This window comes from Dromaius novaehollandiae, chromosome 24 (genome assembly GCF_036370855.1).
Source record: "Dromaius novaehollandiae isolate bDroNov1 chromosome 24, bDroNov1.hap1, whole genome shotgun sequence".
NCBI classification, from domain to species: domain Eukaryota; kingdom Metazoa; phylum Chordata; class Aves; order Casuariiformes; family Dromaiidae; genus Dromaius; species Dromaius novaehollandiae.
Window position 1 is genome coordinate 1,951,281 of NC_088121.1, and position 13,807 is coordinate 1,965,087.

Consider the following 13,807-nt stretch of genomic DNA (forward strand, 5'->3'; position numbering starts at 1 on the left):
CTCTAAGCAAAGTCATATGTGGGGAAGTCAAAGGGCTCATTTCCCTGCCTTCCTCTATGCCCCTTCTGAAGAGATACATTTTGCACTCTCTACCCAGCTGCTTTCAGAAACACCTGCCCACCAACATCCGCCTTGTGACCTATCTGCAAAGTAGGGATGAGGTCACCTTTTACAGCAGTGTGCTCACACCGCTCAACACGGATGAAGGCAGGGGACAAGAGATTTGTATAATAAAGATAATCATTATTTGTCTGGTGTACATTTGAACCCCAGCTTTTCACTGTGCATATGATAACGGGGGGGAGAGAGAGCAAAAGCAAGAGTCCTTATACATTTCTCAAGAGCTTGCAACCCAAAAATGGGCAGGGTGACAAGAACCACATTGTTTTGGGTAATCAGTACGCATTGTCCCAGGCTGACAATACTGCATACCAATAAAACCTTTAGATTCACAGGGAATGTGAAAAGTGCAAAATGATGAATTGTTTGACATTTAAAAGAAAATAAAGAGCTGCTGCTGGATTGAAACTTAAATGAGACTTGGGGAGGGAGGTGAAAATTGCCAAGAGCAGGTTGAGATGTTTATGCAAACTTCACAAAAGATTTTGTGTTTCTGATTTTGTGGCCTCAAAGTCCCAGATCTTTGCATTGATATGGGCTCTTGAAGTTGGGTTTGCCTTGGAGAAGGGTAATGCATGGTGGCTGTCACTTTGTGAGCCAGCCCAGTGCAGCACTGCAGGGTGCTGGGCCTGGCAGGTCGCAAGAAACAGCACTTTCCCCAACCAGCTTGCAGGAGAAGTACAGGATGGACCCGAAGAAGGGTTTTTATGAGTGGGAACACTCAACTGATTCGCCCGAGATTAGACTCCTCATTCCACAAGGAATCACTGCTAAATCTAGGAATTAACTCAGCTCTCTTCAGTCCCTGTGACCACTCCCATACTCACCAGATTAGTTCCCTTCTTGAGGTCAGAAAGGCGACAGGCATTCGCAAGCAAAGTCCTATATGTATCCAGAGGACAGATAGAACATGGGTGGAAAGAGATTAAAGGAAGTATTCCTCCAACTCATTTTCTATGGCATAAGAACCTAGGGGACGTGGTCCCAAATGATTAAGACCTCAGACCTCTTCAATGTAAAAATGAAATATAAATAAAGTAATGAATTCACTCACAGTGCCCAGCACAATGATTCTGATACACAAGGTGATCAAAAGACTGAAGAGGTTGATAGGAAGTCTAGACTCTTGGAGCATGTGCCAAGTTACGCTATCTTGTTCTATGTCCTTGAACAAAGTCATGTCTCACAGGTAAATGGAAACAGCCAGCCCAAACCAATAGTGTGGGTGTTACATGCCTGTAATAATGGTTTGTTGAATGATTTTTCAACTGGGAGGAGCTGAACCAGGTTCCCTGATGTAAAACAGTTTTGGTATCAGTGTATTACTGGATTACATCAGGCAATATCTTGTTCTCTAAGGGCCAAATCTTACTAAAAGCACACATACAGCCCGGCTAGGTGTCACTCCAAACACATCTTGTGCCTGTATCTGTGTTTGCGGGGTTATCATTCTTTTCATCTTTCTTTTCTCTGTCCTGACAACAACCTTGAGTTGCACCATTCTCTCAGGTTTCCCCTGCCTTCCAGCACGCTGTTGTTTGCATTTTTATCTGCATTAGATTATTGGAGCAGGAGTCTAAACACTTAAGTAACTGCAAATCCCTCCTCATATGGAAGTCAGTGAGCTGTAAAATATTTAAACTGTCTACAGTTGTACCTCGTTTGTTTACACATTTCCAGTGGGCTGCTAAAAGGTAACATACTGTAATAGAAGAAAGATCCAAGATTGCTGATTCAGACTTCATAACAGCTCTAAAAGCGCTCTGAGTACTCGCATTAACTTGATGGAATAATACATATCTCAACCATCTGAAGCCTTAGGGCCCAAGTGGAGCAGAAAAGCTATGTGTTTGACTCCAGACTCTGCTTTATTCTTTAACTCTGATCATTGGGGAAAATGAGGTTAAGAGGGTCTTGCTGAAGTTGCTGCTGGACGTGTCAGTGTACTGGCAAACCACCACACACATTCGGAGAAGTGCAGCTGGCACAGTCAGGGGAGCTGTGGAAAAAGTACCTGGCTGATGCAAAGGACAGTCATTTCTGACATGATCCTTTCTGTTTTACTGGATTATCCAGAGCAGTCCCTGGAAAAACTCCTCCATAATGAGCAGTAATCACATCGTATGGGGCAGGATTGCTGACAGATGGCATTACTAATACTGCTGCTGTCTACTTCAGACACTGATCCCTTACGTAGACTTCACATGGGTAGAGCTATACTGTAGGTTCTTTGCATGTTGTCCATATCCTGCTATCACCTACACCCTCAACCCTTATAAATATGTTCTGGGAGGAACATGTGCTGTGTTATACACCCTGCTGAGAGCAATCAAAAAAATGTGAGCTAAGCCTGCTCTGCACCCAACTCTTTTCCTATACTTCACACTTTGCAGTGTAGGTACGAAAAACCCCCTCGCGATTCTGGACTCATCTATGAACTGTCCTCCACCTCCTTTCCCACAGTTCTTCACAGCTGGCTCCTCCAGCTCTTTTTACTTTCCCCTTGCCCTGCTGAGGAAGTGCTGCAGGGCTCTGGGGAGAACTGAGCAAGGAGCTAGTTGTGCCAGCCTGCATTTGCAAATGTCTTATAGAAAGGGAAAACAATGTTGTGATTCTTCAGAGGGCAGGGAGGTGAGATGAGGCATGACTAATCAGTCCCAAGGCAGCAGAGGGCATCAATGAGTTTGAAGATTCATCTCTAGCACTGAATGAAAATACCCAGACACTGTACTGAATAACTAACAATACAGATTTCAGCTCTTATCTTGTTTTCATGTTGGTCTAGAACAAACTCACAAAGTTCTCAGATGCATCTTCAAATATTTTTCAAATAATTTTTGAACAATATATAAATCACGGTGCAAATTAGTTTCATAAATTGTAACAAGATGCCTATTGCCTGACTGGATGCAGTATGTACATTTGCAGATGTGGATAAAGGTGATCTCGAAAACTGCATCAATTTCAAACTTTATTTTGAATGCAAATTTCAATACTAAAAATTCACAACTTTGCTATGAATTTCACAATTCCCTTCAGAAATCCAATCAGTTATTCATGATATTTATTCTAGGTAAGCTTGTTTGCTGGAATTATTTATAAAATATAATAAATATAATAATGCTGAGCTCAGTAAGGCAGATTTGTTTAGTAATTCACACAAATACTTGCAGGATTATTTTCTCAGTTTCCCTAGCTCTCACTGATGAGTTAATGAAACAGTAATTTCTCCTAACATGTTCAGGTTTTCCCAAAAGAAAATCAGTGTCAGCTAGGGACAGCTGTCTTCACCTTCTCTTAGATGCCTGACACTAGAAATTTTCTTCAGAGATCTCCTAGAATAAAACCAAAATAACTATCTTTCACCCCATGCTCTCTGATTGTTTTACTAATCTTAATTAACCTTATATTAAGCTATCTAAATGAAGTCTCACATAGTCTTTATGCTAGAGGATTAGCTAAATCCTGCAGGAGGACAAACCGTGTTTTACATGGTGTGTCAGAGTGAATCACATGGCAAGGCCACTAATAGCATAGACGTGTTCTAGGTCTGAGAGCTCTGCTTTAACAGCCAGATCAGCCTATTTTCATTGCATGTGCAAAAACAAATTTAGAAGCTCAGTCCTTTCTGGGCTTCTCCAAGACTACTACAAGGGATCTCCAGTGCTACGGCGAAGGGTCAGCAACACCCCTGAGCCCTCTATTTCTCCATCAGAGGTCTCTTTTCCACTCTTTGGAAGTTTATGGTGAATGGCAGAGAGCCAGACCCCATGGGCATAGGATGGAGGTGGCTTGTTCTCAAGTGTTTAAAAGTCCGACAAACCGTTTGCAGTTCTAGCAGGGATCAACACATTTCTAGAATTAAAACCAACGTCTTGGATAGCAAAAATGCTCTGAACAAGGACTCTTTCTTTAATCCAATGCACAAGGGATACTTCTTTACCAAGCTATAAAATCACTTACTACAAATCAATTATTTTTGCTCTGATTTATTAGCTGCTCTCCAGCTGTTCAGATCAGCACTTAAAAAAATTTCCTGGATAGTCATAGTTTTCAAAAGCACTTTCTCTGGAGAACGGTTGGTCCAACCTCATTATAGTCTTCCCTGGTGACCCACATATTTCTAAATGCTGTTAAGCTGGTAAGGACAGAAGCACCAATCCACACGGAGCACATCCTATCTCTTGGTGAGATGATCTTGACAGGAGTTGTGTGGGGAATTCGTGTCTTTAGCTCTTTCAGAAGCCTCTCTTTGAAACCTCGGAAAAGAGTTGATCCGCCTGATAACAGCACATTCCTTAGGATGTCCGGCTGGATACGCCCAGCACATTTGGCGATGCTCTGGAGGACCATCCCCCCAACCCCTGCTGCAGGGACGCCTGCCTCAGCAGGCACAAAAAGTGCTTCAGGAGCTCGGAATAGGTGGTCTCCTGCCTTGACTGCATTTCCATCAGGGAGAAGGTACTCACGTATAAGTTTTGCAGGCTCTTCCTGCATTTTTTGGCTAGGATCTAAAGCCACATAGCACAGCTTCTCCTTCATATCCCTCACAATTTCTCTCTCTGCTGTGCTTACAAAAGAATGCCCAGTCTCCAAAAGGAGCCTAGCAAGGTACTGAGTTACATCTCTGCCTGCAAAATCCAGCCTGGTGATGCCTTGTATCAAGCAATGGCCCTCGTAGACAGGCACCGTGACAGTAACACCATCGCCACTGTCCAGCACTAGCCCAGTTGTTCGGGCACAGGCATAAAGGGCTGTTAGTGCCGGAAGAGCCACGAAAAGAGCAGGCACCCGGAAGCTCTCAAACATGGTCTCAGCCATATTTTCTCGGTGGGACAGAGGATTGAGAGGTGTCTCGGTCAGCAGTGCTGGCCTCTCACTGGGTTTCATTCTGAGTTCATATTTATATAGATATCTCCAAATCTTCTCCATGTCATCCCAGGATGTAACTATTCCACGTTCCACTGGGTAAGTAAAAGACAAGATGCCCCTTTTGGACTGGGCTTCCTCCCCGATATAATAGTCCTTGTGACCAGCTCCACACATGACCAGTTTGGATTTCGGGTATCCCACAACAGTAGAAATAACCGAACGGGGTGCCCGCTCTCCTGACAGACCAGCCTTACACTGTCCAGAGCCATTGTCAAAAATCACTGCCGGGGTCCCGGTGGCTGCAGGGTCAGACATTCTCTGCAGGACAGGGGCTGTCTCGCAGCAGCTCTCTCCCTGGCAGCAGCTGCTGACACAGAACATTGAGCCAAATGCTCTAGATCCCCGAGTCACAAACGGGCACAATTCCTCTGAGCTCACAACCCTCCGTTGCTGCACTGACAATACTGCTTCCTCAAGAAAGGCCAGGAGCATCTCCCATGTGTCAAACTGAACTCCGATTTATTATAGCACTGTTAGCTGAAAGGCAGGAGAAATAAAGCCAATTCATTTTAACTAGCAAAAGCATGAACTCTCCCTTTTTATGTCTAACCTAGATCACAGCTGGGTTTATTTAAGCCCCCTTACAGGCATCTTCTATTTACAATGCCAGGGCCAAACTCTTTGTAGTCAGCTGCAGCAATCCACATTCGCTTGAAGCTGCTCAGGAAAACACCAATCCAGGAAGAAAACTGTCTGTCTCTAGGGCCTATAACCTTTATAGGAACACCTCTGGGGACCTGATATTCTAATCCCTTTAAAATCCACTTGACTAATCTGTAAAAGAGAGATGAGTCTCCAGACAGCACCTCGTTCCTATACAAAATGTTACAATTGCTGCCATCACATTTCTTAACACTGTGAGAAATCATCCTAGGAAGGCTGGCTCCCTCACTGCCAGTTCTGCATGGCTCAAAGAGGACCTCAGATGCTTGGAAAAGCAGAGTGCCAATCCCCACAGCAGTTCTGCTGGGCGGCCTGTATGCTTCCTGGTTTCTTGGACATCTCCTGCTCTGGCTCTGTAGTCACACAGTGCAATCCTTGAGGTCTTCTACAAAAAACTGTTCTTTTCCATAGATTTTGCATAACAAGGTTTAGTTTCCAAAAACAGCTTTGCGAGCAGCTCTGTGATGTCCCTGCCTGCAATGTCCAGCCTCGAGACCGCATGGGGTAAGCAGTATCCTTCATAGACTGGCATCGGGTGCGTCACACTATGCCTGCTGTCTATGACTAGGCCTGTGATGTGCGCTGAGGCACAGAGTGACAGGATGGCTTGGGCAGACACATGAAAGGCAGGCACCTTGAACCTTTTGAGTAGCAACTGTATTAGTTTTTCTCTGTTCTCTAGAGGGCTCAGAGGGCTCTCAGTCATTAGCACTGGTCTCTCAGTTGTTTGTATTGCCACCTCATGTGCATAGCTGTGCATCCAAATCCTCTCCATGTCATCCCATAAGGTAACTATGCCCTTTGCAACGGGATAATTCAAAGACAACACCTCCTGTTTGTGCTGGGCTTCCTCTCCCACATACCATTCCTTCTGACTCTCTTCTGACACTGACGCTTCTTCCGTAGGATACACTGAATAATATGCTTGGGCCAGATTCTCCTGAGAGCCCAGCCTCACACACCTGGGACCCACTGTCAAAAATAAGAGCTGAAATATCCAAAGCTTTTGAATTAAACATTCCAACAACATCCCCTTAATAGTTTTACGCAAAGACCGAGCCTGGAAAGCTTAGTTGTAAAGGTTGGAAGATCTGTCTCCTAAACGCAGCTTTTTGGTTTCACGAGACAAGTCCTACCAGTCCAAAAGATAGATGTGACTCCTCTCTCCCTGGCCAGCGTTCACAACTGTTAACCTTTGCTCATGTGGTACTCAAGAGTTACTCTTGCAACACATAACAATGAATGGCCTAGGCACTGATTGTTTGATGACCATTACAGTTTATGCACCCCTTTAGTCTACTAAGTCATCTAGTCATTTTTTCTAGGAAATCATTCAGAAAATGTTTCTAACTGCTTGAAAATCTTTCTGCTTTTTACACCTATTAAAGATCTAAAATGCCTTGAATATAATCTAACTTCATTTTAATTTCAGTTTTTAAAATGTGGGATCCTGACTAATTTCATGCAGAAGCTGCTACTGAAAGGCTGTGGTAGAATTTAAATCCCAAGCTCAAAACCAGACTCCCACATGCCCACTTGCAGCAGTCCCAATATTATAAAGTAGTCCCAATGCTAGTCTGATGACATCAGCAAGAGTGGTTGGGGCTAGAAGTGTTGTGGAAGCAGCGACAATAGCTCTAATCACTCTAGATTAATCTCTTAAACCAGGCAAGAAAACAGCAATGGTGTCTTGTTATGACTCCAGTTCCCAACCACAGGGTAAGGGTTTGGAAGAGAGAAAGCAGACAAGGCTCCAAGCTGTGAAATGAGGGAGGCGGGAACATACTGTGCCCACCCTGGGGACAATAACCAGTAAGATGTCTCAAAGTCCTCGTTACCAACGCGTTTAATGTTTTATTTTCGTAAAGGTTTTGTCAGCCAATAAACACACAAACAACTGTAGCACCTTTTAGGCCAGTCAGCCCTCAGCAGGGTTTCTTGCTCATGCTATATTCATTTGGTCTGGCATTCTCCTTAAAAGCATTTCCGGTGGACTACGGCTGCCCCAAAATCCTTGTAATCACTCACAGTGACCCACATTTGTTTGAAAGACGTCAGGCAGGTGAGGATGGAGGCCCCAATCCATACAGAGTATTTCCTCTCTGGGGGAGCAATGATCCTCACAGACATGCCAGGAGGCACTTGTAGCTGCATCTCCTTCAGGATCCGCTCATCCAGGCCAGGGAAGAGAGTGGACCCACCTGAGAGCAGGATGTTGCCATAAAGATTCCTGCGCACATCAATGTCACACTTCATGACGCTATTGAAGATCATTTTGTGCACGCCGGGGGCTTCAACTCCAATGTTTGCAGGCATGAAAAGGGTCTCTGGGGCACGAAAGAGCTGATTGCCTATCTTAATGACATTGCCGTCAGGCAGTCTGTATTCTTTCATGATTTCTTCTGGTTTTGTTTTCATTTCTTGGGTGGGGTCTGAAGCCACATAGCACAACTTCTCCTTGATATCTCTCACAATTTCCCTTTCAGCTGTGCTAACAAAAGAGTGCCCACTCTCCAAAAGGAGCCTCATAAAGTATTCAGTGATATCCCGGCCAGCAATATCCAGCCTGGAGACAGCATGGGGTAAACAATATCCTTCATATATGGGGACAGTGTGGGTAACACCATCCCCACTGTCCATGACTATTCCAGTGGTACGTGCTGAGGCATAGAGTGCCAGAGTTGCCTGGACTGCAACATACATAGCGGGCACCATAAAGCCTTCAAACATGATCTCTGTCATCTTTTCTCGGTTCTGTAGAGGATTGAGTGGGGCCTCAGTCAGCAGCACTGGCCTTTCACTAGCTTTGATTCTCAGCTCACACTCATACACATGTCTCCAGATCCTTTCCATGTCATCCCAGGATGTAACTGTGCCATGGTCAATCGGATAATTCAGAGACAGGACCCCTCTTTTGGACTGAGCTTCTTCTCCAATGTAATATTCTTTCTGTCCGGCTCCCAGCATCGTAGCTTTGGCTTTTGAGCGACCAACAATTGCTGTAATAACTGACCTTGGAGCACTGTCACCTGCAATACCTGCCTTGCATAACCCGGATCCATTGTCAAAGATTACAGCTGGGACATCCAAAATGTTGGGGTCGAACATCCTTGCAGAGCCGGTGGCTCCCCACGAGCCGCTTCGGGGAGCCCAGGGCACCGCGGGGAGGGCTGACGTCACACGCGGCGCTGTCTTCCCGGCCCCCTTTCGCAGGCTGGTCACCATTGCCAGGGAGTCTTTTCAGGGACGCGTAGCTTGCTGTTTCTAACATGTCTGCCCCCAGCTACCTCATAATGGCCAGTGATATAATAATATGTTTTCCCAGTGAGTCATCCGATCCCAGGTGCTTCCTTAAAAACGGTCAGTGTAGCTTTACTGTGTCTCCAGTCAGAAGACTGTCAGTTCACCTACTCTGATCCATAGGTCATGGACCATGAAATGTATCCCTGTACTGAACCTAAAACCAACTCTTATCAGAAAATAAAAGCATGTTTTGCAAAATACATGCATGACGACAATTAAATTTTTCACACGTGCCTCTGGCTTAGCTAAGAGTCTACAAATACTTCCAAGAGTCGGTGAAGATTAGGAAAACTTCACTTCCTCGTAAGTATTAACAGAATTGTCCATTTGCTTTTCTGAATAGTATCTGCATCAGAAGCAGATATTTGTCACTGAATCCTCTCTAATCCTTTATAGGAAATTCTCAAAAAATATTTTTAAATAGTTAGGACTATGTCCGGCACTGGCAATGGCATTCCAGAGTCTTTTTTTCTGTCCTTGTTACTTAATTTAAATACTATTCGCTGGTGAAATCACACAAAAAAAATACTTTCTGACTCTTGCTGCTTTAAAAAACACTGGCAGCTTTAAACAATGCCTGTAGTACCTTCTGGTGCAAAGAAACGCCTTTCCCTAACACACCTACAGCCTGGGCTGCTGCTAAGCTGGCCTGCTTGTAAATAAAGAAGACGTGCGGATGTCCTCTGTCTGTGCTTAGCTTTCCCACCCAGCACTTTGCTGAAGAAGAACAAACTCTTCTTTGGAAGTTTGTTCAAAAGGATTTACAATACCCTAGACCTTCACAACTGACTGTGTTTCATATCTACTTAATTTCTTTTCTTTTGCTTCAAGAGAAAATTTCCCAAAGAAGGAAATTTCTGGCTATACCTTTGAATCCAATCAGATCTGACAATCCAAACCCACTTAGAGAGAAAAATTCCTCCTAAAAAAATCACTATATAACTTCATTGCAAATCCACGGCTGCTGCAGTTTAATTGCTTCTCCCTGTGGCTCTAAATCCAAGTCAGCTTCAAAGTGAGGGTGGCTTCTATTAAATTTAATTACTTTTTCTTGCAGCTTGCATGGTAAAGGTGCCAGCTACTAAATGAAGGTGGCTATGAATCAGAGGCAGATTCCAAGCAAAGATATATATTAAACAAAAAATTTTAAATGTAAGCAAATGATCTCCTGGTGCAGCCACTTTTATGCCCCAGACAAACTACTGGAAAAAAAAAAAGAAGCCATCTAACAAGGGATCAGCTCTGTGTATGTTATTTCCATTTTGCTTAGATTCCAGACATGCTCATGTTAAATGCCACTCTATCCATTTTAGCAATTTCTCTAATCCTCTTATTATTTGTGTACATATATTGCAGTGTGTGGCACACTTATTTTCATGCATGCTTCTATATTAATGTCAACAGGTGTCCTAATCATTTAAGAGGTTGTTATAGTCATCACACTGGAAGCCCCATTTAATCCAGCATGGTCTGCATGCAGCTTACAGTGAAGTATTCAGTTTTGAACATGATGTGTAGTATTAAAACAAGGGAATATTGACTGTGATTATTAAATGGAGGTTCGACCTAGACACGGGAATGCTCATCTAGTCCCACACACTGGTTCTGTCATAAATCACCTTAACAAGGGCATGTATGAATTAACTTTGTTACTATAGGCTTTGTAAGAACATAGGTGAATTTGCTATTTGTGCTCAGTGCAAACTGAAGATCTCAGCTCACAGAAGAGAGGCACCTCGAGGCCACAAAAGTTTTGCATGTTCCCCTGGCAGTACAGCTTAACCTGACACGACAGGACTTGGCTCCGGAAAGGAGAGAGCTTGTTTTCCGAGAGCCCCTCTGCCTTTCGCCTTTGAAGTTTAGCAGGCGCTGTCAGTGCGGAGGGAGACATCAGGAACAGGACTGAGACAACCAAATTCCTTTCACAGTAGCTGCGAATGCCTTAACTCGATGGCATACACTGTTTGCCACCTCTCACTGCGATTGCATGTAAATTTGAAGCTGAGAGGTGCACTGGAAACGCAGTATTTTCATGACATACCAAACATGCGAGCTCTGTCCCAAAGACATTGGATTGTAAACATTCATAGATAGTTAAACATGTTGTTTATAGGCCACTCTTGCTTACCTATAACATACGTCAGTGCTAAGCACACATTTTCACTTGCTGGCCTGTACATGGCTTTGGGCTTTATTGACCATGTCGCCTGCACAGAAATGGCTCCCCCCAGCAAGCCAAGCCTCGTCCTTCCTCCATAGCAGTCCTCTATCCACTTACTACCGGAGACAAAAGTGCAGCTCAGGCCAGGCGCTGAGGGCATCAGGCCAGACTGGCCAGCACCTAGAAAGGGGCGGTGAGCCCCTTCAGAAGGTCTGAGCGTACCTGGGGTGAAACAGGAGGTAGGGAAAAGGAACAGCAGGCCCCACGGTAACTCAGAGGCCGTATGCCCACATACCTGTTTGCCTGAAAACCCCAGCAACCTGATTTAGCGTGTAACCTCTGTAGCAACAGGGATAAAAGTCTTTCTAAACCTAGGTGTTACCAAAGAAAGAGGGAGACAAGTAGGACCAGAGACTGACTGAGAAATGCTTCTCTCTATCCTTTTCTGCACCAGGTTATTTTGGTATGTTCTCTGTATTCTCATTGCTTTTATGTAGGCCCTGTCATCCACAGCTGACTGTTCTCTGAGTGTAACCTAACTCAGAGCAGGCACAGAACAGGGCAGCAGTGGAGATGACATAATTATAGTACACCAAATACAGGGGAAACCTCTGAAATACTAATTTTCATCAGAGAAACCTTCCATGAAACCCAGACAATCATGATATTCTCTGTTTCATAGAAAGGGGACAAACACAAGAGATCTGGTCATACTCCAAACTCACTCCACTCTGACTCTTTCTCAATTTTCTACAGGCAACTGCGTTTCTTTGGCTAATTCAGCTCTTAGGAAATCTCAGACATGCTGCTCCAAGCAAGACCTGCCATATCCATCACAACCTTGACAAGTAACTTAATGAATTGGCATAAATTTCTCCACCAAATAACTGAGCTTTCTTAGGCAAGATGTACCTGCCACTTTATCGCGGCACACCTCCAAACTCCCTCTTCCTGCTCTACCTCCTCTCATCTCCATCCTTGTTTTGAATCCTCCCTAAAATGCTGCTTACAGCAGCATTTTCGGCATCTTGGCTTACAGTTTGCTTTTTTCCTTCAGTGAATGGGGAGGACAGATGCCAGGCTGTTGGCTAAGAAAGCCCTGTGACAGCCTGTCTGTCAACAGGGTGACCAATACAGCTTTCCAAGTGGATTTTAAGCCGAAACTTTCTGATTGCCATGCAGCTTCAAAGAAAACATATTTCCGTATCTCACTTCTTATAATCAAACTTCCTCAGTAATCATTCCTGTGGCATCATTCCAGCATATATATGTGTACCTTTTATTTAGCTGCAACTAGGTATAGGCATAAAGATAACAAGCCTAGGTTGGGGACTATCTCTTGCTACTAGAGCTGAGAAATTTTTTTGCAGTATCTTTGCTGCATGCAGATGTAAAATGAATAGTTGGTATTTAGCTGTAACTCCAGGGAAGGCTTTTTGACCTCAGATAGGCTAAATACAGTAACGAGGAGAAAATAATAAGAAAGAACAAGAGACTGGCATGTGATGGCATAAATCTCAAGGCAGAGAGTGAGTCATGTAAGCAGAAGAATATTGCCTTTGTATGTATAGTAGTGCTGCAGCACTTTTGGTACCCCAGCACTTGAGGATATCCCAGAAACAAACCAAGGGGTTTATCCATCACACTAGCCAAGCTTACATTTTAGAAGTCTATTCTTACAGAGTTGAAAGATCACAGTTGTAGACACGTCTCCCAGGAGCATACATGTGATTTGTGTAATAAATTGCAATGGACTCATAGAGTGAATCCAAATGCATCAGAAACATATGTTTCAAGGGAAAATATGAGGAAAAGAGGGTATTTCTATCCAGGGGAAGTTTAAGTGAGGAGGGCTTCAGTAAGCAGCAAAATATTTCTGTTCAGAATACCACCATTCACAGGGAAGGGAGGCTGCTCAGCAGCATCTTCTCCACATCCTAAAAGCTTGGACCAGTGGTTCACAGTGCCTGGAAGTATTAAAAATGCATCAAATGCTGCAGTGACACCAGAAACCCTTACCAAGTCAGCCTGTCAGAACGTAAAGACAACACTTTATCTGTGCCACAAATCATCCTGGTAGAGACACAAAATGAATTTATTATTTATATTGACATAGCACATGGAAATCAGTCAGGCTAACCTAGGGGCTATGGAAATAAAGAGCAAATGGCAGGCTCTGCTCTGGAGAATTCGGTCTGAAAAATGAGACACAACAGGTGGATGAGGCAAACGAGCAGGCCAGGGTGGAAGGCAAGGGTGACAGTGTGGAAGGAATCAGGGGCTGAGTGCAGTTTGTAGCCAGTAAGAAGCAGTAATCACCATCACAGATGCTTAGCTCTAACAACTCGATAGGATCCCTTTCTTCACACAGGAGCTGTGTTTGATTGCTCCCATACTTGTTTCCACCTAAAATTCCCATTTTGCAATGTCTTCGTGACACTCCAAAGATCCACAATGCTCTTTGAAGTCAAATTTTAATGTGTTTATTGACACCAGTTATGATATTTCAAAACACATGGGCTACAAATTGTTACCATGCACTCCTGGTGTTTACAGTAATCCCCATATGAAAACAAACTCTGCCTTTCCCGATGGTTTTACATCTTCTTGCTGACTCACTTGCCTTTG

At 44.0% G+C, this 13,807-nt stretch overlaps 3 protein-coding genes across 3 annotated transcripts; all 3 read right to left on the reverse strand.

The window, feature by feature from the left end:
* Nucleotides 1-4,173: 4,173 nt before the first annotated feature.
* On the reverse strand, nucleotides 4,174-5,307 carry LOC112981153 (uncharacterized). The gene has a single exon (XM_026096569.2). The coding sequence runs from the start codon at nucleotides 5,305-5,307 to the stop codon at nucleotides 4,174-4,176; it is 1,134 nt and encodes a 377-aa protein (XP_025952354.2).
* A 793-nt stretch (nucleotides 5,308-6,100) lies between these two features.
* Nucleotides 6,101-6,734, reverse strand: LOC112981134 (actin-related protein T2-like). Its single transcript, XM_026096535.2, is given in 2 exon segments — nucleotides 6,101-6,626; nucleotides 6,628-6,734. Coding segments are annotated over 2 exon segments (633 nt in total).
* Nucleotides 6,735-7,689: 955 nt separating this feature from the next.
* On the reverse strand, nucleotides 7,690-8,823 carry LOC112981152 (uncharacterized). Its single transcript, XM_064525415.1, has one exon. The coding sequence runs from the start codon at nucleotides 8,821-8,823 to the stop codon at nucleotides 7,690-7,692; it is 1,134 nt and encodes a 377-aa protein (XP_064381485.1).
* Between the last annotated feature and the right edge of the window lie 4,984 nt (nucleotides 8,824-13,807).

Coding starts and splice junctions, on each gene's coding strand:
- LOC112981153 (XM_026096569.2), bottom strand. CDS start 5,307: ATGTCTGACCCTGCAGCCACCGGGACCCCGGCAGTGATTTTTGACAAT.
- LOC112981152 (XM_064525415.1), bottom strand. CDS start 8,823: ATGTTCGACCCCAACATTTTGGATGTCCCAGCTGTAATCTTTGACAAT.